This window comes from Somniosus microcephalus, unplaced genomic scaffold, assembly GCF_052327205.1.
Source record: "Somniosus microcephalus isolate GS21.2 unplaced genomic scaffold, FLI_Smic_1.0 unresolved_chr7, whole genome shotgun sequence".
In the NCBI taxonomy this organism is placed as follows: domain Eukaryota; kingdom Metazoa; phylum Chordata; class Chondrichthyes; order Squaliformes; family Somniosidae; genus Somniosus; species Somniosus microcephalus.
Window position 1 is genome coordinate 39,374,170 of NW_028225185.1, and position 27,032 is coordinate 39,401,201.

General features: G+C 57.0%; 1 protein-coding gene across 1 annotated transcript in view; it reads left to right on the top strand.

The window, feature by feature from the left end:
• LOC147086824 (inter-alpha-trypsin inhibitor heavy chain H6-like) overlaps positions 1-27,032 on the top strand; it is a 75,809-nt gene that overhangs the window by 11,485 nt on the left and 37,292 nt on the right. Inside the window, exons 5-8 of the mRNA XM_085978329.1 lie at positions 52-221; positions 9,315-9,431; positions 14,920-15,091; positions 23,898-25,001. Of these exons, the coding sequence (XP_085834455.1) occupies positions 52-221; positions 9,315-9,431; positions 14,920-15,091; positions 23,898-25,001 (1,563 nt within the window). The remainder of the gene's footprint in view (positions 1-51; positions 222-9,314; positions 9,432-14,919; positions 15,092-23,897; positions 25,002-27,032) is intronic.

Below are 27,032 nucleotides of genomic sequence, written 5' to 3' on the forward strand. Positions count from 1 at the left end.
CGGTGAGGAGCCCTGAATGAATGTCTTATGCCCGCCCTCCTCTCTCCGCAGGAAGCCAGGACAGCCCGGAATCCACCACCATCGAGCGAGCTCCGACCTGCGCCCGGATCAGGTTCGCCCCGACCCCGGAGCAGCAGGCCCACTACTCCAGCCAAGGCATTCTGGGAGACTTTGTGGTCCAGTATGACGTCAGACCGACTGATCTAATCGGGGACATACAGGTCAGTGGGGAAGGGGAGGGGATCGGTGTAGTGAATGGCCTTGAACATAGGAACAGGAGGAGGCCATTCAGCCCCCTCGAGCCTGTTACATTAGGAACAGGAGGAGGCCGTTCAGCCCCCTCGGGCCTGTTACATTAGGAACAGGAGGAGGCCGTTCAGCCCCCTCGAGCCTGTTACATTAGGAACAGGAGGAGGCCGTTCAGCCCCCTCGGGCCTGTTACATTAGGAACAGGAGGAGGCCATTCAGCCCTTCGAGCCTGTTACATTAGGAACAGGAGGAGGCCATTCAGCCCCCTTGAGCCTGTTACATTAGGAACAGGAGGAGGCCATTCAGCTCCTCGAGCCTGTTACATTAGGAACAGGAGGAGGCCATTCAGCCCCTCGAGCCTGTTACATTAGGAACAGGAGGAGGCTGTTCAGCCCCCTCGAGCCTGTTACATTAGGAACAGGAGGAGGCCATTCAGCCCCCTCGAGCCTGTTACATTAGGAACAGGAGGAGGCCATTCAGCCTCCTCGAGCCTGTTACATTAGGAACAGGAGGAGGCCATTCAGCCCCCTCGAGCCAGTTACATTAGGAACAGGAGGAGGCCATACAGCCCCTCGAGCCTGTTACATTAGGAACAGGAGGAGGCCGTGCAGCCCCCTCGAGCCTGTTACATTAGGAACAGGAGGAGGCCATTCAGCCCCCTCGAGCCTGTTACATTAGGAACAGGAGGAGGCCATTCAGCCCCTCGAGCCTGTTACATTAGGAACAGGAGGAGGCCATTCAGCCCCCTCGAGCCTGTTACATTAGGAACAGGAGGAGGCCATTCAGCCCCTCGAGCCTGTTACATTAGGAACAGGAGGAGGCCGTTCAGCCCCCTCGAGCCTGTTACATTAGGAACAGGAGGAGGCCGTTCAGCCCCTCGAGCCTGTTACATTAGGAACAGGAGGAGGCCGTTCAGCCCCCCTTGAGCCTGTTACATTAGGAACAGGAGGAGGCCGTTCAGCCCTTCGAGCCTGTTACATTAGGAACAGGAGGAGGCCATTCAGCCCCCTCGAGCCTGTTACATTAGGAACAGGAGGAGGCCGTTCAGCCTCCTCGAGCCTGTTACATTAGGAACAGGAGGAGGCCGTTCAGCCCCCCTCGAGCCTGTTACATTAGGAACAGGAGGAGGCCATTCAGCTTCCTCGAGCCTGTTACATTAGGAACAGGAGGAGGCCGTTCAGCCCTTCGAGCCTGTTACATTAGGAACAGGAGGAGGCCATTCAGCCCCCCTCGAGCCTGTTACATTAGGAACAGGAGGAGGCCGTTCAGCCCCCTCGAGCCTGTTACATTAGGAACAGGAGGAGGCCATTCAGCCTCCTCGAGCCTGTTACATTAGGAACAGCAGGAGGCCGTTCAGCCCCTCGAGCCTGTTACATAGAAACAGGAGGCCATTCAGCCTCTTGAGTCTGCTGCATCATTCAATTAGATCACAGCTGATCTGTATTTTAACTCCATCTACCCGCCTTGGTTCCATATCCCTCAATCCCCTCACCCAACAAAAATCTATCAATCTCAGTCTTGAAAGCTCCAATTGACCCCCAGCCTCGACAGCTCTTTGGGGGAGAGAGTCCCAGATTCCCACCAGCCTTTGTGTGAAGAAGTGCTTCCTGACATCACCCCTGAACGGCCTGGCTCTAATTTGAAGGTTCTGCCCCCTTGTTCTGGACTCCCCCCACCAGAGGAAACAGTTTCTCTCTCGATTGACCCGATCGGATCCTTTAATCACCTCAAACACCTCGATCAGATCACCCCTTAATCTTCTACACTCGAGGGAACACAAGCCCAGTCTGTGCAACCTGTCCTCGGAATTTAACCCTTGTAGCCCCCGGTATCGTTCTGCTCAATCTGTGCTGCTCCCACTCCGAGCCGAGATATCCTTCCTGATTGTCTCTGTTTGTTTCTTTTCATTCATTCACGGGTCGTATACGGCACTGGCAAGGCCCAGCATTTATTGCCCATCTCGAATCGCCCTTGAGAAGGTGGTGGTGAGCCGCCTTCTTGAACCGCTGCAGTCCGTGTGGTGAAGGTGCTCCCACAGCGCTGTTAGGGAGGGAGTTCCAGGATTTTGACCCAGCGACGATGAAGGAACGGCCGATATATTTCCCAGTCAGGATGGTGTGTGTGACTTGGAGGGGAACTTGGAGGTGGTGGTGTTCCCGTGCACCTGCTGCCCTTGTCCTTCTAGGTGGAAGAGGTCGCGGGTTTGGGAGGTGCTGCCGAAGAAGCCTTGGCGAGTTGCTGCAGTGCATCTTGTAGATGGTACACACTGCAGCCACGGTGCGCCGGTGGTGGAGGTAGTGAATGTTTAAGGTGGTGGACGGGGTGCCGATCAAGCGGGCTGCTTTGTCCTGGATGGTGTCGAGCTTCTCGAGTGTTGTTGGAGCTGCAACTCATCCAGGCAAGTGGGGAGTATTCCATCACACTCCTGACTTGTGCCTTGTAGATGGTGGAAAGGCTTTGGGGAGTCTTTGTGTGTGTCAATGAGTGTGTGTGTGAGTGTGAGTATGTGTCTGTGAGTGTGTGAGAGTGAGTGTGTGAGTGTGTGTGAGTGTGCGAGTGAGTGTAAGTGTGTGTGAGTGAGTGTGTTTCTTTTTAGGTTTTTTTATTCATTGATGGGATGTGAGCATCGCTGGCTAGGCCTGCATTTAGTGCCCATCCCTAATTGCCCTTGAGAAGATGGTGGTGAGCCGCCTTCTTGAACCGCTGCAGTCCATATGGTGTAGGTACACCCACAATGCTGTTAGGAAGGGAGTTCCAGGATTTTGGCCCAGCGACAGTGAAGGAACGGCGATACAGGTCCAAGTCAGGGTGGTGTGTGGCTTGGAGGGGAACTTGTAGGTGGTGATGTTCCCATGCGTCTGCTGCCCTTGTCCTTCTAAGTGGTAGAGGTCGCGGGTTTGGAAGGTGCTGTTGAAGGAGCTTTGGCGAGTTGCTGCAGTGCATCTTGTAGATGGTACACACTGCAGCCACGGTGCGCCGGTGGTGGAGGGAGTGAATGTTTAAGGTGGTGGATGGGGTGCCAATCAAGTGGGCTGCTTTATCCTGAATGGTGTCGAGCTTCTTGAGCGTTGTTGGAGCTGCACTCATCCAGGCAAGTGGAGAGTATTCCATCACACTCCTGACTTGTGCCTTGTAGATGGTGGAAAGGCTTTGAGGAGTCAGGAGGTGAGACACTCGCCACAGAATACCCAGCCTCTGACCTGCTCTTGTAGCCACAGTATTTATATGGCTGGTCCAGTTCAGTTTCTGATCAATGGTAACCCCCAGGATGTTGATAGTGGGGGATTCAGCGATGGTAATGCCTTTGAATGTCACGGGGAGATCGTTAGAGTCTCGCTTGTTGGAGATGGTCATTGCCTGGCACTTGTGTGGTGCGAATGTTACTTGCCACTTGTCAGCCCAAGTCTGAATGTTGTCCAGGTCTTGCTGCATATGGACACGGACTGCGTCAGTATCTGATGAGTCTCGAATGGTGAACAGTGTGCAATCATCAGCGAACATCCCCACTTCTGACCTTATGATGGAGGGAAGGTCATTGATGAAACAGCTGAAGATGGTTGGGCCTAGGACACTGCCCTGAGGAACTCCTGCAGTGATGTCATGTGATTGAGATGAATGACCTCCAACAACCACAGCCAACTTCCTTTGTGCTAGGTATGATTCCAACCAACGAAGAGTTTTCCCCTTGATTCCCATTGACTTCAGTTTTGCTAGGGCTCCTTGATGCCACACTTGATCAAATGCTGCCTTGATGTCAAGGGCCCTGGCGGAACCCAAACTGGGCGTCAGTTAGCAGGTTATTGCTGAGTAAGTGCTGCTTGATAGCACTGTCGACGACACCTTCCATCACTTTGCTGATGATTGAGAGTAGACTGATGGGACGGTAATTGGCCGGGTCGGATTTGTCCTGCTTTTTGTAGACAGGACATACTTGGGCAATTTTCCACATTGCCAGGTAGATGCCAGTGTTGTGGCTGTACTGGAACAGCTTGGCTAGCGGCGCAGCTAGTTCTGGAGCACAAGTCTTCAGTACTATTGCCGGAATGTTGTCAGGGCCCATAGCCTTTGCAGTATCCAGTGTCTTCAGCCGTTTCTTGACATCACGTGGAGTGAATTGAATGGGCTGAAGACTGGCATCTGTGATGCTGGGGACCTCAGGAGGAGGCCGAGATGGATCATCCACTCGGCACTTCTGGCTGAAGATAGTTGCAAATGCTTCAGCCTTGTCTTTTGCACTCATGTGCTGGGCTCCACCATCATTGAGGATGGGGATATTTTTGGAGCCTCCTCCTCCTGTTAACTGTTTAATTGTCCACCACCACTCACGACTGGATGTGGCAGGACTGCAGAGCTTAGATTTGATCCGATGGTTGCAAGATCGCTTAGCTCTGTCTATCGCATGTTGCTTCCGTTGTTTGGCATGCAAGTAGTCCTGTGTTGTAGCCTCACCAGGTTGACACCTCATTTTTCGTATGCCTGGTGCTGTTCCCAGCATGCTCTCCTGCACTCTTCGTTAAACCAGGGTTGATCTCCCGGCTTGATGGTAATGATAGAGTGAGGGATATGCCGGGCCATGAGGTTACAGATTGTGGTTGAATACAATTCTGCTGCTGCTGATGGCCCACAGCGCCACATGGATGCCCAGTTTTGAGTTGCCAGATCTGTGTGTGTGTGAGTGTTTGTGTGTGTGTTTGTGTGAGTGTGTGTGTGTGAGTGTGTGAGTGAGTGTGTGAGTGAGTGTGTGTGTGAGTGAGAGTGTGTGAGTGAGAGTGTGTGAGTGAGTGAGTGTGTGTGTGAGAGTGAGTGTGTGTGTGTGAGAGTGAGTGTGTGTGTGTGTGTGTGAGTGTGTGTGTGAGTGTGTGTGTGAGTGTGTGTGTGACTGTGTGAGTGTGACTGTGTGTGAGTGAGTGTGTGTGTGAGTGTGTGTGTGAGAGAGTGTGTGAGTGTGACTGCGTGAGTGTGACTGTGTGTGAGTGTGTGTGTGAGTGTGTGTGAGTGTGACTGTGTGTGAGTGTGTGTGTCAGTGAGTGTGTGTGTGTGTGAGTGTGTCAGTGCGTGTGAGTGTGTGTGTGCGTGTGTGTGTGTGTGTGTGCGTGTGTGTGTGTGCGTGAGTGAGTGTGTGTGTGTGTGCGAGTGTGTGTGTGTGTGTGTGTGTGAGTGTGTGTGTGTGTGCGAGTGTGTGTGAGTGTGTGTGTGTGTGTGAGTGTGTGTGTGCGTGAGTGAGTGTGTGTGTGTGTGCGAGTGTGTGTGTGTGTGTGTGTGTGAGTGTGTGTGTGCGCGTGTGTGTGTGTGTGTGTGTGAGTGAGTGTGAGTGAGTGTGTGTGTGCGTGTGTCAGTGCGTGTGAGTGTGTGTGTGTGCGTGTGTGTGAGTGTGTGTGTGTGTGCGTGTGTGTGTGTGTGCGTGAGTGAGTGTGTGTGTGTGTGTGCGTGTGTGTGCGTGAGTGAGTGTGTGTGTGTGTGCGAGTGTGTGTGAGTGTGTGTGTGTGTGTGAGTGTGTGTGTGTGCGCGTGTGTGTGTGTGAGTGTGTGTGTGAGTGAGTGTGACTGTGTGTGAGTGTGTGTGTGAGTGAGTGTGTGTGTGAGTGAGTGTGTGTGTGAGTGAGTGTGTCAGTGAGTGTGTGTGCGTGTGACTGAGTGTGTGTGTCAGTGTGTGTGAGTGTGTGAGTGAGTGAGTGTGTGTGTGCGTGTGTCAGTGAGTGTGTGTTTGTGTGCCTCACCCCATGTCCGAGCAGCCCGGCCCACACCCTCGCCATCCAGGCTCGCCCATGAACCGCGAGCAGCTGTGCAAGAGGGACCCGAGCGAGAAGGACACAGCTGAAGCGGAGGGCGGTAGAGGAGAGATATCCTGGTACACCTCTCCCCTCACAGACAGCTGCGATGAAAGAGCATATTGTGGCTGCGGGAGTTAATCCCAGGAAATGCGGCTGGAAGTTTTTGGCAAGGCGTCGAGGCTTTGATGCTCATGCGAAATAGACCTGGCCCTGTCCCCTACCTCCGGGATAGGCTCCACTCCCAGCTTTGGCAGCCCGCGGACTTCCTGTTTCCCGACAGACTCCGTCCCCGCTGCACAATCGTCTGTTATTACTCGGCCTTTTCGTCGCCCCCTCACAAACATTCCCTCTCCTCCCACGTGCAACGGCGGAGTGTCAGATGTCTCCTCAATGCCCTCTGGGTTTCAAACGGACGGCCCTTGGAAAATAAAGCACTTCAAAGGGAAATAAACAGAGCCTTGGTCAGTTCCCCATCTGGAGTAGCTGCCTTCAGTTCTGGGCACCGCACATCAGGAAGGATATCTCGGCCTTGGAGGGGGAGTATCGCAGATTCACCAGATGATAGCCGGGCTAAAAGGGTTAAATTATGAGGACAGGTTGTGCAAAAACCTATCATCAAAGCACAAAATAAATGCGAGTCATTTTTTCTCTCTCTCCATCTCTCACCCTGGTACCATTCTGGTCAATCTCCTCTTAACCTTCGCTGCTCTAAGGAGAACAATCCCAGCTTCTCCAGTCTCTCCACATCACTGAAGTCCCTCATCCCTGGTACCATTCTGGTCAATCTCCCCTTAACCTTCTCTGCTCTAAGGAGAACAATCCCAGCTTCTCCAGTCTCTCCACATCACTGAAGTCCCTCATCCCCGGTACCATTCTGGACAATCTCCCCTTAACCTTCACTGCTCCAAGGAGAACAATCCCAGCTTCTCCAGTCTCTCCACATCACTGAAGTCCCTCATCCCTGGTACCATTCTGGTCAATCTCCCCTTAACCTTCTCTGCTCTAAGGAGAACAACCCCAGCTTCTCCAGTCTCTCCATATCACTGAAGTCCCTCATCCCTGGTACCATTCTGGTCAATCTCCCCTTAACCTTCTCTGCTCCAAGGAGAACAATCCCAGCTTCTCCAGTCTCTCCACATCACGGAAGTCCCTCATCCCTGGTACCATTCTGGTCAATCTGGCAAGTGGCAAGTAACATTCGCACCACACAAGTGCCAGGCAATGACCATCTCCAACAAGCGAGATGCTAACCATCTCCCCTTGACATTCAATGGCATTACCATCGCTGAATCCCCCACTATCAATATCCTGGGGGTTACCATTGATCAGAAACTGAACTGGACCAGCCATATAAATACTGTGGCTGCAAGAGCAGGTCAGAGGCTGGGTATTCTGCGGCGAGTGTCTCACCTCCTGACTCCCCAAAGCCTTTCCACCATCTACAAGGCACAAGTCAGGAGTGTGATGGAATACTCTCCACTTGCCTGGATGAGTGCAGCTCCAACAACACTCGAGAAGCTCGACACCATTCAGGATAAAGCAGCCCGCTTGATTGGCACCCCATCCACCACCTTAAACATTCACTCCCTCCACCACCGGCGCACTGTGGCTGCAGTGTGTACCATCTACAAGATGCACTGCAGCAACTCGCCAAAGCTCCTTCAACAGCACCTTCCAAACCCGCGACCTCTACCACTTAGAAGGGCAAGGGCAGCAGACGCATGGGAACATCACCACCTACAAGTTCCCCTCCAAGTCACACACCATCCTGACTTGGACCTGTATTGCCGTTCCTTCACTGTCGCTGGGCCAAAATCCTGGAACTCCCTTCCTAACAGCATTGTGGGTGTACCTACACCATATGGACTGCAGCGGTTCAAGAAGGCGGCTCACCACCATCTTCTCAAGGGCAATTCGGGATGGGCACTAAATGCAGGCCTAGCCAGCGACGCCCACATCCCATCAATGAATAAAAAAAAAAAAATCTCCCCTTAACCTTCTCTGCTCCAAGGAGAACAATCCCAGCTTCTCCAGTCTCTCCACATCACTGAAGTCGCTCATCCCTGGTACCATTCTGGTCAATCTCCCCTTAACCTTCTCTGCTCTAAGGAGAACAATCCCAGCTTCTCCAGTCTCTCCACATCACTGAAGTCCCTCATCCCTGGTACCATTCTGGTCAATCTCCCCTTAACCTTCTCTGCTCTAAGGAGAACAATCCCAGCTTCTCCAGTCTCTCCACATCACTGAAGTCCCTCATCCCTGGTACCATTCTGGTCAATCTCCCCTTAACCTTCTCTGCTCTAAGGAGAACAACCCCAGCTTCTCCAGTCTCTCCTCATCACTGAAGTCCCTCATCCCTGGTACCATTCTGGTCAATCTCCTCCGCACCCTCTCCAAGTTATATGGCAGGTGCAGGGATGGTGGTGGGCTGGGTGAGAAAGGAAAGTAAAAAGTAAAAGAAAGAACTCCCATTTCTCCAGCCCCTTTCCCCACCTCAGGACGTCCCAAAGCGCTTCACAGCCAATGAAGGACTTTTTTTGAAGTGTGGTCACTGTTGTAATGTAGGAAACGCGGCAGGCAATTTGCGCACAGCAAGCTCCCATAAACAGCAATGTGATAAATGACCAGATCATCTGTTTTAGTGATGTTGGTTGAGGGATAAATATTGGCCCCAGGACACCGGGGAGAACTACCCCCTGCTCTTCTTCCAATAGTGGCCATGGGATCTTTTACATCCACCTGACAGGGCAGACGGGGGCCTCGGGTTTAACATCTCTCCCACAGAATCACCCCTCCGACAGTGCGGCGCTGCCTCAGTACTGCCCCTCCGACAGTGCGGCGCTCCCTCAGTACTGCCCCTCCGACAGTGCGGCGCTCCCTCAGTACTGCCCCTCCGGCAGTGCAGCACTCCCTCAGTACTGCCCCTCCGACAGTGCGGCGCTCCCTCAGGAGCGCCCCTCCGACAGTGCGGCACTCCCTCAGTACCGCCCCTCCGACAGTGCGGCACTCCCTCAGTACCGCCCCTCCGACAGTGCGGCGCTCCCTCAGTACTGCCCCTCCGATAGTGCGGCGCTCCCTCAGTACTGGCACCGGGGGAGTATCGGGCCTGGATTATGGGACTCGAGTTTCTGGAGTGGGGGCTCGAACCCACAACCGTCTGACCAGAGGACGAGAGTGAGAGCGACCGATCCACAGATGACTCACCCTGTAGAAAATGACCAAGTAGAGAAACAATTTTTAACCGGTCAATATATAAAATGACTAAGTATTGCGTCTCTCGTCCTTTTCTCTCCAGACTTACAACGGATATTTTGTTCATTACTTCGCTCCGAGAAGTTTGCCTGTTGTCACCAAGAATGTCATCTTTGTCATTGACGTCAGCTCCTCCATGATCGGAACGAAAATCAGACAGGTACGCCTCAAGACACCTTCCGGCTGAAATATCTAAACACCAACAACTCGGGTTTATCCAACGCTTTTAACATAAGGAGATATTCGGGCAAGTGACCATAAGAACATAAGAAATAGGAGCAGGAGTCGGCCATTCGGCCTCTCGAGCCTGCTCCGCCATTCAATGAGATCATGGCTGATCTTGGGCTCAAAGCCACTTCCCCGCCCGCTCCCCATAACCCTTCACTCCCTTATCTTGCCAAAATCAGTCTATCTCCACCCTAATGACCCAACCTCCACGGCTCTCTGGGGCAGAGAATTCCACAGATTTACGACCCTCTGAGAGAAGAAATTCCTCCTCATCTCAGTTCTAAAATGGCGACCCTTTATTCTGAGACTATGCCCCCGAGTTCTAGATTTCCCCACGAGGGGAAACATCCTCTCTGCATCTACCTTGTCGAGCCCCCTCAGTATCTTATGTGTTTCAATAAGATCCCCTCTCATTCTTCTAAACTCCAATGAGTATAGGCCCAACCTGCTCAACCTTTCCTCATAAGTCAAACCCCCTCATCTCAGGAATCAACCTAATGAATCGTCTCTGAACTGCCGCCAATGCAAGTACTGTATATCTTTCCTTAAATAAGGAGACCAAAACTGTACGCAGTACTCAAGGTGTGGTCTCACCAATGCCCTGTACAGTTGTAACAGGACTGTAGTGTATGTACCTTTAAGAGAGAACTACTTTTACAGTTCTGGCAGCTATCTCTTGCCCTGCCAGTACACTTTACACCTAATCTCAGCCTATTACCATCTCGTCTAGCTTCTAATCTCTTTTACTTCTTTTGTTTCTTTTATTCTTTTGTCCGATCGCAGCCCTGCCTTCGATCTAGTTTCTTTTCTTTCCAGTTTTGAACCCGAAACGTCAACTCAAATTTCTCTCCACGGATGTTGCCTGACCTGCTGAGTTTTTCCAGCATTTTCTGTTGTTATTTCGGATTTCCAACATCTGCAGTATTTTGCTATCGTACTACTTTTACAGCTCCTGTCTACTGTAGTACCGGCAGTGACCACACCTGTATATAAGCCTTGAGCATGCCTCTGTACCCAAGTCTTGAGACTACCCTACTCTTTTGTCCGATCGCAGCCCTGCCTTCGATCTAGTTCCTTTTCTCTCCAGTTTTGAAGAAGGGTCAAACCCGAAACGTCAACTCAAATTTCTCTCCACGGATGTTGCCTGACTTGCTGAGTTTTTCCAGCATTTTCTGTTGTTATTCCAGTAAATACCTGTTGATTGTTAAGTTGCAGCCTTCGTGTGGTTCTTGGGGAAACATCCTATTTAAAGAATCACGGATCTAACAAGGACTTCCCTGCTTTTATGCTCCAGCCCCCTTTGCAATAAAGGCCAACATTCCATTTGCCTTTTTGATTACTTGCTGGACCTGCACGCTAACTTTTTGTGTTTCGTGCACAAGGACCCCCAGGGTCCCTCTGAACTGTAAGTTGCAAAAACGTCCCAAGGCACTTCGCAGGAGAGTAGGTCAGACCCCGAGGCACATAAGGAGATATTAGGACCGGCGACCAAAAGCTTGGTCAAAGAGGTCGGTTTTAAGGAGCGTCTTACAGGAGGAGAGAGAGAGGCGGAGAGGTTTGTGGGAGCTTGCTGTGCGCAAATTGGCTGCCGCGTTTCCTACATTACAACAGTGAACACACTTCGAAAAAAGTCCTTCATTGGCTGTGAAGAGCTGCGAAACGTCCTGAGGTGGTGAAAGGCGCTGGAGAAATGGGAGTCTGTCTCTCTTTTCCGTCCTCGTTCCCCCCAATCTCTATTATTGAAAGACTCCCATTTCTCCAGCGCCTTTCACCACCTCAGGACGTCCCGAAGCTCTTCACAGCCAATGAAGGACTTTTTTTGAAGTGTGGTCACTGTTGTAATGTAGGAAACGTGGCAGCCAATTTGCGCACAGCAAGCTCCCACAAACAGCAATGTGATAAATGACCAGATCATCTGTTTTTTAGTGATGATGGTTGAGGGATAAATATTGGCCCCAGGACACCGGGTAGAACTCCCCCCTGCTCTTCTTCCAATAGTGGCTGTGGGATCTTTTACATCCACCTGAGAGAGCAGACGGGGGCCTCGGGTTTAACGTCTCATCCTAAAAGACGGCACCTCCGACAGTGCGGCGCTCCCTCAGAACCGCCCCTCCGACAGTGCGGCGCTCCCTCAGTACTGTCCCTCCGACAGTGCGGGGCTCCCTCAGTACCGCCCCTCCGACAGTGCGGCGCTCCCTCAGTACTGCCCCTCCGACAGTGCGGCGCTCCCTCAGTACTGCCACTCCGACAGTGCGACGCTCCCTCAGTACTGCCCCTCCGACAGTGCGGCGCTCCCTCAGTACTGCCACTCCGACAGTGTGACGCTCCCTCAGTACCGCCCCTCCGACAGTGCGCCGCTCCCTCAGTACCGCCCCTCCGACAGTGCGCCGCTCCCTCAGTACTGCCCCTCCGACAGTGCGGCACTCCCTCAGTACTGCCCCTCCGACAGTGCGGCACTCCCTCAGTACTGCCCTTCCGACAGTGCGGCGCTCCCTCAGTACTGCCCCTCCGACAGTGCGGCGCGCCCTCAGTACTGCCCCTCCGGCAGTGCGGCGCTCCCTCAGTACTGCCCCTCCGACAGTGCGGCGCTCCCTCAGTACTGCCCCTCCGACAGTGCGGCACTCCCTCAGTACCGCCCCTCCGACAGTGCGGCGCTCCCTCAGTACCGCCCCTCCGACAGTGCAGCGCTCCCTCAGTACTGCCCCTCCGACAGTGCGGCGCTCCCTCAGTATGCCCCTCCGACAGTGCGGCGCTCCCTCAATACTGCCCCTCTGACAGTGCAGCGCTCCCTCAGTACTGCCCCTCCAACAGTGCAGCGCCCCCTCAGTACTGCCCCTCCGACAGTGCGGCGCTCCCTCAGTATGCCCCTCCGACAGTGCGGCGCTCCCTCAATACTGCCCCTCTGACAGTGCGCCGCTCCCTCAGTACCGCCCCTCCGACAGTGCGGCGCTCCCTCAGTACCGCCCCTCCGACAGTGCGGCACTCCCTCAGTACTGCCCCTCCGACAGTGCGGCGCTCCCTCAGTACCGCCCCTCCATCAGTGCGGCGCTCCCTCAGTACCGCCCCTCCATCAGTGCGGCGCTCCCTCAGTACCGCCCCTCCGACAGCGCGGCGCTCCCTCAGTACTGCCCCTCCGACAGTGCGCCGCTCCCTCAGTACCGCCCCTCCGACAGTGCGGCGCTCCCTCAGTACTGCCCCTCCGACAGTGCGGCGCTCCCTCAGTATGCCCCTCCGACAGTGCGGCGCTCCCTCAATACTGCCCCTCTGACAGTGCACCGCTCCCTCAGTACCGCCCCTCCGACAGTGCGGCGCTCCCTCAGTACCGCCCCACCGACAGTGCGGCGCTCCCTCAGTACCGCCCCTCCGACAGTGCGGCGCTCCCTCAGTACCGCCCCTCCAACAGTGCAGCGCTCCCTCAGTACCGCCCCTCCGACAGTGTGGCGCTCCCTCAGTACCACCCCTCCGACAGTGCGGCGCTTTCTCAGTACCACCCCTCCGACAGTGCGGCGCTTGCTCAGTACCGCCCCTCCGACAGTGCGGCGCTCCCTCAGTACCGCCCCTCCGACAGTGCGGTGCTCCCTCAGTACTGCCCCTCCGACAGTGCGGCGCTCCCTTAGTACCGCCCCTTCGACAGTGCGGCGCTCCCTCAGTACCGCCGCTCCGACAGTGCGGCGCTCCCTCAGTACCGCCCCTCTGACAGTGCGGCGCTCCCTTAGTACCGCCCCTCCGACAGTGCGGCGCTCCCTCAGTACTGCCCCTCCGACAGTGCGGCGCTCCCTCAGTACTGCCCCTCCGACAGTGCGGCGTTCCCTCAGTACAGCCCCTCCGACAGTGCGGCGCTCCCTCAGTACTGCCCCTCCGACAGTGCGGCGCTCCCTCAGTACTGCCCCTCCGACAGTGCGGCGTTCCCTCAGTACAGCCCCTCCGACAGTGCGGCGCTCCCTCAGTACCGCCCCTCCGACAGTGCGGCGCTCCCTCAGTACTGCCCCTCCGACAGTGCGGCACTCCCTCAGTACCGCCCCTCCGACAGTGCGGCGCTCCCTCAGTACCGCCCCTCCGACAGTGCGGCGCTCCCTCAGTACTGCCCCTCCGACAGTGCGGCGCTCCCTCAGTACTGCCCCTCCGACAGTGCGGCGCTCCCTCAGTATGCCCCTCCGACAGTGCGGCGCTCCCTCAATACTGCCCCTCTGACAGTGCGCCGCTCCCTCAGTATGCCCCTCCGACAGTGCGGCGCTCCCTCAGTACTGCCCCTCCGACAGTGCGGCGCTCCCTCAGTACTGCCCCTCCGACAGTGCGGCGTTCCCTCAATACCGCCCCTCCGACAGTGCGGCGCTCCCTCAGTACTGCCCCTCCGACAGTGCGGCATTCCCTCAATACCGCCCCTCCGACAGTGCGGCGCTCTCTCAGTACCGCCCCTCCGACAGTGCAGCGCTCCCTCAGTACCGCCCCTCCGACAGTGCGGCGCTCCCTCAGTACTGCCCCTCCGACAGTGCGGCACTCCCTCAGTACCGCCCCTCCGACAGTGCGGCGCTCCCTCAGTACCGCCCCTCCGACAGTGCGGCGCTCCCTCAGTACTGCCCCTCCGACAGTGCGGCGCTCCCTCTGTACTGCCCATCCGACAGTGCGGCGCTCCCTCAGTATGCCCCTCCGACAGTGCGGCGCTCCCTCAGTACTGCCCCTCCGACAGTGCGGCACTCCCTCAGTACCGCCCCTCCGACAGTGCGGCGCTCCCTCAGTACCGCCCCTCCGACAGTGCGGCGCTCCCTCAGTACTGCCCCTCCGACAGTGCGGCGCTCCCTCAGTACTGCCCATCCGACAGTGCGGCGCTCCCTCAATACTGCCCCTCTGACAGTGCGGCGCTCCCTCAGTACCGCCCCTCCGACAGTGCGGCGCTCCCTCAGTACTGCACCCCGACAGTGCAGCGCTCCCTCAGTACTGCCCCTCTGACAGTGTGACGCTCCCTCAGTACTGCCCCCCCGACAGTGCGGCGCTCCCTCAGTACTGCCCCTCTGACAGTGCGGCGCTCCCTCAGTACCGCCCCTCCAACAGTGCGGCGCTCCCTCAGTACCGCCCCTCCGACAGTGCGGCGCTCCCTCAGTACCGCCCCTCTGACAGTGCGGCGCTCCCTCAGTACCAGCACTGGGAGAGTGTCGAGCCTGGATTATGGGGCTCGAGTCTCTGGTGTGGGAGCTCGAACCCACGCCCTTCTGGACTCAGAGGGCGAGAGCGAGACCCAACGAGCCACGGGCTGACACCACAGAGGTGAAGGCTTGGGAACGATGTACTTTGCCTTCTGGGTACTGTGTCATGTTGATTGTTGGTTTCTGACTCCTGAGCCATTTTCCTGTTCTTGTGGGCCTGGAGGAAGGAGTGGAACGGCTTTTTCTCTCATCTAACCTCCACATAAACTTTACTTGCAGACTAAGGAAGCCATGAACACCATCCTGAGCGACCTCCGCCCCAACGACGCCTTCAATATTATCACTTTCTCCGACGCCGTTGAAGTGTGGAAGCCGGGCGAATCGCTACAAGCCACCAAACAGAATGTGCAGAGTGCCAGGAAATATGTCAGCAACATGGTCGCTGAGGGATGTAAGTGAATTCACTCTGCCTCGCCTCTTAAGGTTCAGGCCCATGAGTGCTGACTCCTACTAGGCTACAGGCCCATGGGCGCTGGCTACTACTAGGGTTCAGGTCCATGAGTGCTGACTCCTACTAGGGTACAGGCCCATGGGCGCTGACTACTACTAGGGTTCAGGTCCATGAGTGTTGACTCCTACTAGGGTTCAGGTCCATGGGCGCTGACTCCTACTAGGGTACAGGCCCATGGGCGCTGACTACTACTAGGGTTCAGGTCCATGAGTGTTGACTCCTACTAGGGTGCAGGTCCATGAGTGCTGACTGCTACTAGGGTTCAGGTCCATGGGTGCTGACTCCTACTAGGGTACAGGCCCATGGGCGCTGACTCCTACTAGGGTACAGGCCCATGGGCGCTGACTCCTACTAGGGTTCAGGTCCATGAGTGCTGACTCCTACTAGGGTACAGGCCCATGGGTGCTGACTCCTACTAGGGTTCAGGTCCATGAGTGCTGACTCCTACTAGGGTGCAGACCCATGGGTGCTGACTCCTACTAGGGTGCAGGTCCATGGGTGCTGACTCCTACTAGGGTACAGACCCATGGGCGCTGACTACTACGAGGGTACAAGCCCATGGGTGCTGACTCCTACTAGGGTACAGGCCCATGGGCGCTGACTCCTACTAGGGTGCAGACCCATGGGCGCTGACTCCTACTAGGGTACAGGCCCATGGGTGCTGACTCCTACTAGGGTGCAGACCCATGGGTGCTGACTCCTACTAGGGTACAGGTCCATGAGTGCTGACTCCTACTAGGGTGCAGGCCCATGGGTGCTGACTCCTACTAGGGTACAGGTCCATGAGTGCTGACTCCTACTAGGGTGCAGACCCATGGGTGCTGACTCCTACTAGGGTGCAGACCCATGGGCGCTGACTCCTACTAGGGTACAGGTCCATGAGTGCTGACTCCTACTAGGGTGCAGACCCATGGGTGCTGACTCCTACTAGGGTGCAGACCCATGGGCGCTGACTCCTACTAGGGTGCAGGCCCATGGGCGCTGACTCCTACTAGGGTACAGGTCCATGAGTGCTGACTCCTACTAGGGTACAGGCCCATGGGTGCTGACTCCTACTAGGGTACAGGCCCATGGGCGCTGACTCCTACTAGGGTACAGGTCCATGAGTGCTGACTCCTACTAGGGTACAGGCCCATGGGCGCTGACTCCTACTAGGGTACAGGCCCATGGGCGCTGACTCCTACTAGGGTACAGGCCCATGGGCGCTGACTACTACTAGGGTGCAGACCCATGGGTGCTGACTCCTACTAGGGTACAGGTCCATGAGGGCTGACTACTACTAGGGTACAGGCCCATGGGCGCTGACTACTACTAGGGTACAGGCCCATGGGCGCTGACTCCTACTAGGGTACAGGCCCATGGGCGCTGACTACTACTAGGGTACAGACCCATGGGCGCTGACTACTACTAGGGTACAGGCCCATGGGCGCTGACTCCTACTAGGGTACAGGCCCATGGGCGCTGACTACTACTAGGGTACAGACCCATGGGCGCTGACTACTACTAGGGTACAGGCCCATGGGCGCTGACTCCTACTAGGGTACAGGCCCATGGGCGCTGACTCCTACTAGGGTACAGACCCATGGGCGCTGACTCCTACTAGGGTACAGACCCATGGGCACTGACTACTACTAGGGTACAGGCCCATGGGCGCTGACTCCTACTAGGGTGCAGGCCCATGGGCGCTGACTCCTACTAGGGTACAGGCCCATGGGCACTGACTCCTACTAGGGTACAGGCCCATGGGCGCTGACTCCTACTAGGGTACAGGCCCATGGGCGCTGACTCCTACTAGGGTACAGGCCCATGGGCACTGACTCCTACTAGGGTACAGGCCCATGGGCGCTGACTACTACTAGGGTACAGACCCATGGGCGCTGACTACTACTAGGGTACAGACCCATGGGCGCTGACTCCTACTAGGGTACAGACCCATGGGCGCTGACTCCTACTAGGGTACAGGCCCATGGGCGCTGACTACTACTAGGGTACAGACCCATGGGCGCTGACTCCTACTAGGGTACAGACCCATGGGCGCTGACTACTACTAGGGTACAGACCCATGGGCGCTGACTCCTACTAGGGTACAGGCCCATGGGTGCTGACTCCTACTAGGGTGCAGGCCCATGGGCGCTGACTCCTACTAGGGTTCAGGTCCATGGGCGCTGACTCCTACTAGGGTACAGGCCCATGGGCGCTGACTCCTGCTAGGGTACAGGTCCATGGGCGCTGACTCCTACTAGGGTTCAGGTCCATGGGCGCTGACTCCTACTAGGGTGCAGGCCCATGGGCGCTGACTACTACTAGGGTACAGGCCCATGGGAGCTGACTCCTACTAGGGTACAGGTCCATGGGCGCTGGCTACTACTAGGGTTCAGGCCCATGGGTGCTGACTCCTACTAGGGTACAGGTCCATGGGCGCTGACTCCTACTAGGGTGCAGGCCCATGGGCGCTGACTACTACTAGGGTACAGGTCCATGGGCGCTGACTCCTACTAGGGTTCAGGTCCATGAGTGCTGACTCCTACTAGGGTGCAGGCCCATGGGCGCTGACTACTACTAGGGTACAGGTCCATGGGCGCTGACTCCTACTAGGGTGCAGGCCCATGGGCGCTGACTACTACTAGGGTACAGGTCCATGGGCGCTGACTCCTACTAGGGTTCAGGTCCATGAGTGCTGACTCCTACTAGGGTGCAGGCCCATGGGCGCTGACTACTACTAGGGTACAGGTCCATGGGCGCTGACTACTACTAGGGTGCAGGCCCATGGGCGCTGACTCCTACTAGGGTTCAGGTCCATGAGTGCTGACTCCTACTAGGGTGCAGGCCCATGGGCGCTGACTCCTACTAGGGTACAGGCCCATGGGCGCTGACTCCTACTATGGTGCAGACCCATGGGCGCTGACTCCTACTAGGTACAGGCCCATGGGCGCTGAATCCTACTAGGGTACAGGCCCATGGGCGCTGACTCCTACTAGGGTACAGGCCCATGGGCGCTGACTACTACTAGGGTACAGGCCCATGGGCGCTGACTCCTACTAGGGTGCAGGCCCATGGGCGCTGACTACTACTAGGGTACAGGTCCATGGGCGCTGACTCCTACTAGGGTTCAGGTCCATGAGTGCTGACTCCTACTAGGGTGCAGGCCCATGGGCGCTGACTCCTACTAGGGTACAGGCCCATGGGCGCTGACTACTACTAGGGTACAGGCCCATGGGAGCTGACTCCTACTAGGGTACAGGTCCATGGGCGCTGACTCCTACTAGGGTACAGGTCCATGAGTGCTGACTCCTACTAGGGTACAGGTCCATGGGAGCTGACTCCTACTAGGGTACAGGTCCATGGGCGCTGACTCCTACTAGGGTACAGGTCCATGGGCGCTGACTCCTACTAGGGTACAGGCCCATGGGCGCTGACTCCTACTAGGGTGCAGGCCCATGGGTGCTGACTCCTACTAGGGTGCAGGCCCATGGGCACTGACTACTACTAGGGTACAGGCCCATGGGCGCTGACTCCTACTAGGGTACAGGCCCATGGGTGCTGACTCCTACTAGGGTACAGGCCCATGGGCGCTGACTACTACTAGGGTGCATGCCCATGGGCACTGACTCCTACTAGGGTACAGGCCCATGGGTGCTGACTCCTACTAGGGTACAGGCCCATGGGCGCTGACTCCTACTATGGTGCAGGCCCATGGGTGCTGACTCCTACTAGGGTGCAGACCCATGGGCACTGACTCCTACTAGGGTACAGGCCCATGGGTGCTGACTCCTACTAGGGTACAGACCCATGGGTGCTGACTCCTACTAGGGTGCAGACCCATGGGCACTGACTCCTACTATGGTGCAGGCCCATGGGTGCTGACTCCTACTAGGGTACAGGCCCATGGGCGCTGACTCCTACTATGGTGCAGGCCCATGGGTGCTGACTCCTACTAGGGTGCAGACCCATGGGCACTGACTCCTACTAGGGTACAGGCCCATGGGTGCTGACTCCTACTAGGGTACAGGCCCATGGGTGCTGACTCCTACTAGGGTACAGGCCCATGGGCGCTGACTCCTACTATGGTACAGGCCCATGGGTGCTGACTCCTACTAGGGTGCAGACCCATGGGCACTGACTCCTACTAGGGTACAGGCCCATGGGCGCTGACTCCTACTATGGTGCAGACCCATGGGCACTGACTCCTACTAGGGTACAGGCCCATGGGCACTGACTACTACTAGGGTTCAGGCCCATGGGCGCTGACTCCTACTAGGGTACAGGCCCATGGGCGCTGACTCCTACTAGGGTACAGGCCCATGGGCGCTGACTCCTACTAGGGTTCAGGCCCATGGGCGCTGACTCCTACTAGGGTGCAGGCCCATGGGTGCTGACTCCTACTAGGGTACAGACCCATGGGTGCTGACTACTACTAGGGTACAGACCCATGGGCACTGACTCCTACTAGGGTACAGGTCCATGGGCGCTGACTACTACTAGGGTACAGGCCCATGGGCGCTGACTCCTACTAGGGTACAGGCCCATGGGCGCTGACTCCTACTAGGGTACAGGTCCATGGGTGCTGACTCCTACTAGGGTACAGGTCCATGGGCGCTGACTCCTACTAGGGTACAGGTCCATGGGCGCTGACTCCTACTAGGGTACAGGTCCATGGGCGCTGACTCCTACTAGGGTACAGGCCCATGGGCGCTGACTCCTACTAGGGTACAGGCCCATGGGCACTGACTCCTACTAGGGTACAGGCCCATGGGCGCTGACTACTACTAGGGTACAGGTCCATGGGCGCTGACTACTACTAGGGTACAGGCCCATGGGCGCTGACTCCTACTAGGGTACAGGCCCATGGGCGCTGACTACTACTAGGGTACAGGTCCATGGGCGCTGACTACTACTAGGGTACAGGCCCATGGGCGCTGACTACTACTAGGGTACAGGCCCATGGGCGCTGACTCCTACTAGGGTACAGGCCCATGGGCGCTGACTACTACTAGGGTACAGGTCCATGGGCGCTGACTACTACTAGGGTACAGGCCCATGGGCACTGACTCCTACTAGGGTACAGGCCCATGGGCACTGACTCCTACTAGGGTACAGGCCCATGGGCGCTGACTACTACTAGGGTACAGGTCCATGGGCGCTGACTACTACTAGGGTACAGGCCCATGGGCGCTGACTCCTACTAGGGTACAGGCCCATGGGTGCTGACTCCTACTAGGGTACAGGCCCATGGGCGCTGACTCCTACTAGGGTACAGGCCCATGGGCGCTGACTCCTACTAGGGTGCAGGCCCATGGGCGCTGACTCCTACTAGGGTACAGGCCCATGGGCACTGATTCCTACTCGGGTACAGGCCCATGGGCGCTGACTCCTACTAGGGTACAGGCCCATGGGTGCTGACTCCTACTAGGGTGCAGGCCCATGGGCGCTGACTCCTACTAGGGTACAGGCCCATGGGTGCTGACTACTACTAGGGTACAGGCCCATGGGCACTGACTCCTACTAGGGTGCAGACCCATGGGTGCTGACTCCTACTAGGGTACAGGCCCATGGGCGCTGACTCCTACTAGGGTGCAGGCCCATGGGCGCTGACTCCTACTAGGGTTCAGGCCCATGGGCGCTGACTCCTACTAGGGTGCAGGCCCATGGGCACTGACTCCTACTAGGGTACAGGCCCATGGGCGCTGACTCCTACTAGGGTGCAGGCCCATGGGCGCTGACTCCTACTAGGGTACAGGTCCATGGGTGCTGACTCCTACTAGGGTACAGGTCCATGAGTGCTGACTCCTACTAGGGTGCAGGCCCATGGGCACTGACTACTACTAGGGTACAGGTCCATGGGCGCTGACTCCTACTAGGGTTCAGGCCCATGGGCGCTGACTCCTACTAGGGTGCAGGTCCATGGGCACTGACTACTACTAGGGTGCAGGCCCATGGGCACTGACTCCTACTAGGGTACAAGTCCATGGGCGCTGACTCCTACTAGGGTACATGCCCATGGGCGCTGACTCCTATTGGGTGCAGGCCCATGGGCGCTGACTCCTACTAGGGTACAGGTCCATGGGCGCTGACTCCTACTAGGGTACAGGTCCATGGGCGCTGACTCCTACTAGGGTACATGCCCATGGGCGCTGACTCCTACTAGGGTACATGCCCATGGGCGCTGACTCCTACTAGGGTACATGCCCATGGGTGCTGACTCCTACTAGGGTACAGGTCCATGGGCGCTGACTCCTACTAGGGTACATGCCCATGGGCGCTGACTCCTACTAGGGTACATGCCCATGGGCGCTGACTCCTACTAGGGTACATGCCCATGGGTGCTGACTCCTACTAGGGTACAGGCCCATGGGCGCTGACTCCTACTAGGGTACATGCCCATGAGTGCTGACTCCTACTAGGGTACAGGCCCATGGGCGCTGACTCCTACTAGGGTACATGCCCATGGGTGCTGACTCCTACTAGGGTACATGCCCATGGGCGCTGACTCCTACTAGGGTACATGCCCATGGGCGCTGACTCCTACTAGGGTACAGGCCCATGGGCGCTGACTACTACTAGGGTACAGGCCCATGGGCGCTGACTCCTACTAGGGTGCAGGCCCATGGGTGCTGACTCCTACTAGGGTACAGGCCCATGGGTGCTGACTCCTACTAGGGTACAGGTCCATGAGCGCTGACTCCTACTAGGGTGCAGGCCCATGGGCGCTGACTCCTACTAGGGTACAGGCCCATGGGCGCTGACTACTACTAGGGTACAGGCCCATGGGTGCTGACTCCTACTAGGGTACAGGCCCATGGGCGCTGACTCCTACAAGGGTACAGGCCCATGGGCGCTGACTCCTACTAGGGTACAGGCCCATGGGCGCTGACTCCTACAAGGGTACAGGCCCATGGGTGCTGACTCCTACTAGGGTACAGGCCCATGGGCGCTGACTACTACTAGGGTACAGGCCCATGGGCGCTGACTACTACTAGGGTACAGACCCATGGGTGCTGACTCCTACTAGGGTGCAGGCCCATGGGCGCTGACTCCTACAAGGGTACAGGCCCATGGGCGCTGACTCCTACTAGGGTGCAGGCCCATGGGTGCTGACTCCTACTAGGGTACAGGCCCATGGGCGCTGACTCCTACTAGGGTACAGGCCCATGGGCGCTGGCTACTACTAGGGTGCAGACCCATGGGCGCTGACTCCTACTAGGGTGCAGGCCCATGGGCGCTGGCTACTACTAGGGTGCATGCCCATGGGCGCTGACTCCTACTAGGGTACAGGCCCATGGGCGCTGACTCCTACAAGGGTACAGGCCCATGGGTGCTGACTCCTACTAGGGTGCAGGCCCATGGGCGCTGGCTACTACTAGGGTGCAGGCCCATGGGCGCTGACTCCTACTAGGGTACAAGCCCATGGGCGCTGACTCCTACTAGGGTACAGGCCCATGGGCGCTGACTCCTACTAGGGTGCAGGCCCATGGGCGCTGACTCCTACTAGGGTACAAGCCCATGGGCGCTGACTCCTACTAGGGTGCAGGCCCATGGGCGCTGACTCCTACAAGGGTACAGGCCCATGGGTGCTGACTCCTACTAGGGTACAGGCCCATGGGCGCTGGCTACTACTAGGGTGCAGACCCATGGGCGCTGACTCCTACTAGGGTGCAGGCCCATGGGCGCTGGCTACTACTAGGGTGCATGCCCATGGGCGCTGACTCCTACTAGGGTACAAGCCCATGGGCGCTGACTCCTACTAGGGTACAGGCCCATGGGTGCTGACTCCTACTAGGGTACAAGCCCATGGGCGCTGACTCATTCTAGGGTGCAGGCCCATGGGCGCTGACTCCTACTAGGGTACAGGCCCATGGGTGCTGACTCCGACAGTGCGGCGCTCCCTCAGTATTGCCCCTCCAACAGTGCGACGCTCCCTCAGTACTGCCCCTCCGACAGTGTGGAGCTCCCTCAGTACTGCCCCTCCGACATTGCGGCGCTCCCTCAGTACTGCCCCTCCGACAGTGCGGCGCTCCCTCAGTACCGCCCCTCCGACAGTGCGGCACTCCCTCAGTACCGCCCCTCCGACAGTGCGGCACTCCCTCAGTACTGCCCCTCCGACAGTGCGGCACTCCCTCAGTACCGCCCCTCCGACAGTGCGGCACTCCCTCAGTACTGCCCCTCTGACAGTGCGGTGTTCCCTCAGTACCACCCCTGCGACAGTGCAGTATTCCCTCAGTACCGCCCCTCCGACAGTGCGGCGCTCCCTCAGTACTGCCCCTCCGACAGTGCGGCGCTCCCTCAGTACCGCCCCTCCGACGGTGCGGCGCTCCCTCAGTACCGCCCCTCCGACAGTGCGGCGCTCCCTCAGTACCGCCCCTCCGACAGTGCGGCGCTCCCTCAGTACTGCCCCTCCGACAGTGCGCCGCTCCCTCAGTACCGCCCCTCCGACAGTGCGGCGCTCCCTCAGTACCGCCCCTCCGACAGCGCGCCGCTCCCTCAGTACCGCCCCTCCGACAGTGCGGCGCTCCCTCAGTACTGCCCCTCCGACAGTGCGGCGCTCCCTCAGTACCGCCCCTCCGACAGTGCGGCGCTCCCTCAGCACTATCACCGGGGGAGTGTCGAGTGTGAAAGGCAGCACAGAAATACAAGTTCCTTCTTTCTGTCTGTCTCTCTTCCCTTCCTCCTCCACTCCCTCCTTTCCCTCCCTTCCTTACCCTTTCCTCCCGTGCCGGATTGTCGCTGATCGGGCTGATTCTTTCCGCAGGGACCGACATCAACGCCGCCCTGCTGGCGGCCGCCAAGTTTTTCCATCGCGAGGCCCCCTCGACGCCCGGGAACGGGGCGGGGCGAGAGGCGAGCAAGGTGCCGCTGGTTATATTCCTGACCGACGGGGAGCCCACCTCTGGCGTCACCTCCGCCGGCGCCATCATCAGCAACGCCCGGGAGGCCATGCGGGGCTCGCTGTCCCTCTTCTGCCTGGGCTTCGGGGACGACGTGGACTTCCCGCTGCTGCAGCGCCTGGCGCTCGACAACCGCGGCGCGGCCCGCCGCATCTACGAGGACGCCGACGCCAACCTGCAGCTCAAGGGCTTCTACGACGAGGTGGCCAGCCCGCTGCTCTTCGACATCCAGCTGGACTACCTGGACAACCGGGTGGAGAGCGTCACCGGGACCCTGTTCCCCACCTTCTTCAACGGCTCCGAGCTGGTGGTGGCCGGGAAACTGAGGGCCGGGACGGGCGGCCCCCTCCGGGTGCGCCTGCAGGCCACGGGGTCGGCCGAGGCCGTGGAACTGGAGAACGAGATCCTCCTCAACCAGACGGAGCCCGCCCCCGGGTGCCCCCGCGCGGCCGGCGGGGCGCAGGACTTTGTCCAGAGGCTCTGGGCCTACTACACCGTCAAGGAGCTGCTGCAGGCCCGGCTGAAGACGGACGAGGAGGAAGGGCGCAGGCTGCTGACGGAGAAGGCCACCGCCCTGTCGCTCAAGTACAACTTTGTGACCCCCTTGACCTCCATGGTCGTTGTCAAGCCCGGTGAAGACGGCGCGACGACTCCGGCCACCGCCCGTCCCACCGCCAGCTCCGTCGGCTCGAGCGCCCGTTCTCCTTCGACCCCCGGCGTCCTCTCGCCCTCGACCAAGAGCCCCCCCGCTGCCGCCGTCCCGGGGATGCCTGGCCGCTCCACGGCGGGGCTCAAGGGCGGCAAGGGGAGCGCCGCACCACCGGTTCAGACGGCGCCCGGGACGAGCCGCACTGCCGCACCGCAGACCGCCGTGACGGTTCCCGAGACACCCGTGCCGTTTGCGCGAGGGATCTCCGCCACAGATGTGCCCGAGGGGGTGGCTTATGCAACCATGCTGCGATCTGGTGGTGAGTCACGCGTGCTAGCAATGTCGTGCCTTCAGAGTGTGAGCAACCACAGTGATCTCCAAAACTAAAACCCTTCCACGCAATGCCCAAACCCTTGGCCATGGTAGGCGCCATGCCCCAAGTGTTCTATCCTGTTGTCAACACCATGGCCAATCTCTTGGTGGCCATAATGGCCACCATGCCCAATGATGTAAGATAACTACTAGGCACTCGGTTTAAGCCTTAAACAAAGCTTTAATTAACTGTTTTACAAAATGGAGGTCTAGTTGTGTCCTTCACTAGTTCCTGTTAAGAATGTCCTGCGCAAGCTGGGCCCGTGTCATGGCAGATGCAGTATAATGTGTATAAATGTGAGGTTATCCACTTTGGTGTCAAAAACAGGAAGGCAGATTATTATCTGAATGGCAATAGATTGGGAGAAGGAGAAGTGCAACTGTTAAATCCTTGAATCTTGCTGTATGGTGTCCTTCAATTTATAGACAGAGACTGCAGAGGAACAATCAACAGGTGTTTACTGGATGAGGGTTACTCTAAAACTAAAGTACAGATCCCTACTCAGGGTTTATATACAGGTGTGGTCACTGCCGGTACTACAGTATACAGGAGCTGTAAAAAGTAGTTCTCCCCTTAAAGGTACATACACTACAGCAACGAGACCTGGGTCTCCTTGTGCACCAGTCGCTGAAGGTAAGCATGCAGGTCCAGCAGGCGGTTAAGAAGGCAAATGGTATGTTGGCCTTCGTAGCGAGAGGGTTTGAGTACAGGAACAAAGATGTCTTGCTGCAGTTGTACAGGGCCTTGGTGAGACCACACCTTGAGTACTGTGTGCAGTTTTGGTCACCTTATCTGAGGAAGGATGTTCTTGCCATGGAAGGAGTTCAGCGAAGATTCACCAGACTGATACCTGGGATGGCAGGAATGACGTATGAGGAGAGATTGGGTAGATTAGGCTTATACTCGCTGGAGTTTAGAAGAATGAGAGGGGATCTCATTGAAACTTATAAAATTCTAACAGGACTAGACAGACTAGATGCAGGAAGGATGTTCCCGATGGCGGGGGAGTCCAGAACCAGGGGTCACAGTCTAAGGATAAGGGGTAAGCCATTTAGGACAGAGATGAGGAGGAATTTCTTCACCCAGAGAGTGGTGAACCTGTGGAATTCTCTACCACAGAAGGCAGTTGAGGCCAATTCATTAAATATATTCAAGAAGGAGTTAGATATGTTTCTTAAGGCTAAAGGGATCAAGGGATATGGGGAGAAGGCAGGGACAGGGTACTGAATTTGGATGATCAGCCACGATCTCATTGAATGGCGGAGCAGGCTCGAGGGGCCGAATGGCCTACTGCTGTTCCTGTTTCTAAACATGGGGAAAAGCTGAGGCCCCAGTACAGATCGCTGGTTTTGCCATGTCTAGTTTTGATAGAGTAAATAAGGAGAAACTGTTTCCAGTGGCAGGAGGGTCAGTAACCAGAGGACACAGATTGAAGATAATCGGTAAAAGAACCAGAGGGGAGATGAGGAGAATGTTTTTTCCGCAGTGAGTTGTTGTGATCTGGAACGCGCTGCCTGAAAGGGCGGTGGGAGCAGATTCAATAGTAACTTTCAAAAGGGGAATTGGAGAAATACTTACCTAAGGTCGAGGATTTGAGTACAGGAGTAAAGAAGTCTTACTCCAATTATACAGGGCCTTGGTGAGACCACACCTGGAGTACTGTGTACAATTTTGGTCTCCTTACCTAAGGAAGGATATACTTGCCATAGAGGGAGTGCAACGAAGGTTCACAAGATTGATTCCTGGGATGACGGGACTGTCGTATGAGAAGAGATTGAGTAAACTAGGCCTGTATTCTTTTGAATTCAGAAGAATGAGAGAGGATCTCATTGAAGCTTACAAAATTATTACAGGGCTTGATAAGGTGGATGCTGGGAGAATGTTTCCCGTGGCTGGGGAGTCTAGAACCAGGGGCCACAGCCTCAGGATAAAGGGTCGGCCATTCAGGACTGATGAGAAGAAATTTCTTCACACAGA